The sequence below is a fragment of the Parasteatoda tepidariorum genome, chromosome 7 (assembly GCF_043381705.1).
Source record: "Parasteatoda tepidariorum isolate YZ-2023 chromosome 7, CAS_Ptep_4.0, whole genome shotgun sequence".
Taxonomy (NCBI): domain Eukaryota; kingdom Metazoa; phylum Arthropoda; class Arachnida; order Araneae; family Theridiidae; genus Parasteatoda; species Parasteatoda tepidariorum.
In genome coordinates this window covers 45,313,624-45,316,358 of record NC_092210.1, presented here as the reverse complement: position 1 = coordinate 45,316,358, position 2,735 = coordinate 45,313,624, and the positions used below count along the sequence as shown (strand labels likewise).

The window sequence follows — 2,735 nt, the reverse complement described above, 5'->3', positions numbered from 1 at the left end:
ATATAATTAATAATTATATAATTAATAATTATATAATTAATAATTATATAATTAATAATTATATAATTAATAATTATATAATTAATAATTATATAATTAATAATTATATAATTAATAATTATATAATTAATAATTATATAATTAATAATTATATAATTAATAATTATATAATTAATAATTATATAATTAATAATTATATAATTAATAATTATATAATTAATAATTATATAATTAATAATTATATAATTAATAATTATATAATTAATAATTATATAATTAATAATTATATAATTAATAATTATATAATTAATAATTATATAATTAATAATTATATAATTAATAATTATATAATTAATAATTATATAATTAATAATTATATAATTAATAATTATATAATTAATAATTATATAATTAATAATTATATAATTAATAATTATATAATTAATAATTATATAATTAATAATTATATAATTAATAATTATATAATTAATAATTATATAATTAATAATTATATAATTAATAATTATATAATTAATAATTATATAATTAATAATTATATAATTAATAATTATATAATTAATAACTATATAATTAATAATTATTTAATTAATAATTATATAATTAGTAAAATTATATAATTAATTATAATTTATTAATTATATAATTTTATTAATCAATTTTAATTGTAGGAAGTAAAACTAGGAAATTTTTCTTTTGAATGACTGAATATTCATTATCGATATAATGGCCATCCAAGAAGTCAGATGGACTGGAGATGGAATAATTGAAAAGAAAAATCACACAGTTATCTATAGTTGTGATAAGAAGAAACACATATTTGGAACAGGCTTTATCCTGAGTAAAAGGATAAGGCCATTATTAATAGATTATGTCACCAAATCATCCAGACTATGTAAAATTAGGATTAAGGGAGCTTTTTTCAACTACAGTTTCATTACCTTTCATGCTCCAACTGAAGACAAGGACAGTGTGGAAAAGGAGCTCTTTTATGAAGAACTGCATGCTTTATATGCATCCTGCCCAAAAAATGATGTCAAAGTGTTACCAGGGGATGCAAATGCAAAAATTGGCAAGGAAAAAGAATTTAGATCAATAATTGGCAAATTTAGTCTCCATGACATTTCAAGCGACAATGGAAAGCGACTTATTGACTTTGCTGCAGATCATAATATGATCATACCAAGCACGATGTTCCAGCATAAGAGGATACATAAAATGACCTGGCGATCTCCTGATGGGATCACATACAATCAAATCGATCATTTTTTGATTGATTCCAGGCATAAATCGGATATTGAAGACGTAAGAACCTACCGAGGTGCCAACTTAGATTCAGACCGCTTCTTAATAATAGCAAAACTACGAGCTAGAATCTCCAACATTCGAAAGATTCGAGGAAAATGTTTGGAAAAGTTTGACCGTAAACAACTAAAAGATGAGGCAATTAAGCTCAAATTCCGGAATCAAATTGACAGTAACCTTGAAGAATCTAAGGATAACCATGGGGAGGAAGATGCATAAACGATAAATGGAACTCTTTGAAGGAAACAATCGTTAAGACTGGTAACGAGGTTATTGGAAAAGCTACGAAAACTAAAAGGAAATATTGGTTTGATTGTGAATGCTACACGATAACAGAAAAAAAGAATGAAGCATATAAAAAGATGCTGAATAAGAGAAATTCTAGAAATGCTGAGATCAAATACAAAGAGGGAAGAAGGGAGGAGAAGAAAATTCATAAAACAAAGAAGGCATTTCTCGACGATCTTTTAAAAAATGTTGAACATTTAAGGGGATCTAATGAAAGCAGAGCTTTCTTTCGGGAAATAAACCTAGGACGAAAGGAATTTAAACCCAGAACTACCTCATGTCGTGACAAGAATGGGGCAATCTTGACTAACAAAATGCAAGTATTGGAGAGATGGAATGAGCATTTTTATGAACTACTGAATGGAATTAGAGATGAACATGAACCACCTACAGAAGACATTGAAATTTATAACCAACATATTGTGGAACTGCCAACATTAGAAGAAGTCGATGACGGAATAAAAAAGCTAGAGGACAATAAAGCACCAGGCCCCGATGAAATCCCATAAGAATTTCTAAAAAATGGGGGAACAAGTGTCACGAAGAAAATATATGATCTGGTACGAGCTATATGGGAGCAAGAATTAATCCCTGAAGAGTGGAAAACCAGCATGACCTGTGTGATACATAAGAAAGGAGATATACTGGATTGCTCAAACTACAGAGGAATTAGCTTGCTCTGTACAAGTTATAAAGTATTTTCTAACATCTTTTTCAAAAGACTCTCCCCGCTTGTTGAGAATATAATTGGAGATTATCAGTCCGGATTCAGGAAGGGGCGATCCACCTCAGAGCAAATTTTCAACATCCGGCAAATTTTGGAGAAGACAATAGAATTTGGTATTGACACGCACCATCTATATATTGATTTTAAAACAGCCTACGATAGTGTTAGCCGAAAAACTCTAATATCAGCCCTAAGAGAATTTAATATACCGGAGAAACTAGTGAAGTTGATTAGCTTGACACTAAGTGAAACCAAAATCATGATCAAGATACAGAATAGTCTTTCCCATCCAATAGAAATTAGAAATGGTGTACGACAGGGAGATGCCTTGGCATGTCTTCTCTTTAATCTAGCATTAGAAAAAATAGTAAGGGACTCAAACATCAACACCCGAGGA

General features: G+C 27.4%; 1 protein-coding gene across 1 annotated transcript; it reads left to right on the top strand.

The window, feature by feature from the left end:
* Window positions 1–744: 744 nt before the first annotated feature.
* Window positions 745–1,542, top strand: LOC122272318 (craniofacial development protein 2-like). Its single transcript, XM_043055840.1, has one exon. The coding sequence runs from the start codon at window positions 745–747 to the stop codon at window positions 1,540–1,542; it is 798 nt and encodes a 265-aa protein (XP_042911774.1).
* Window positions 1,543–2,735: the final 1,193 nt, after the last annotated feature.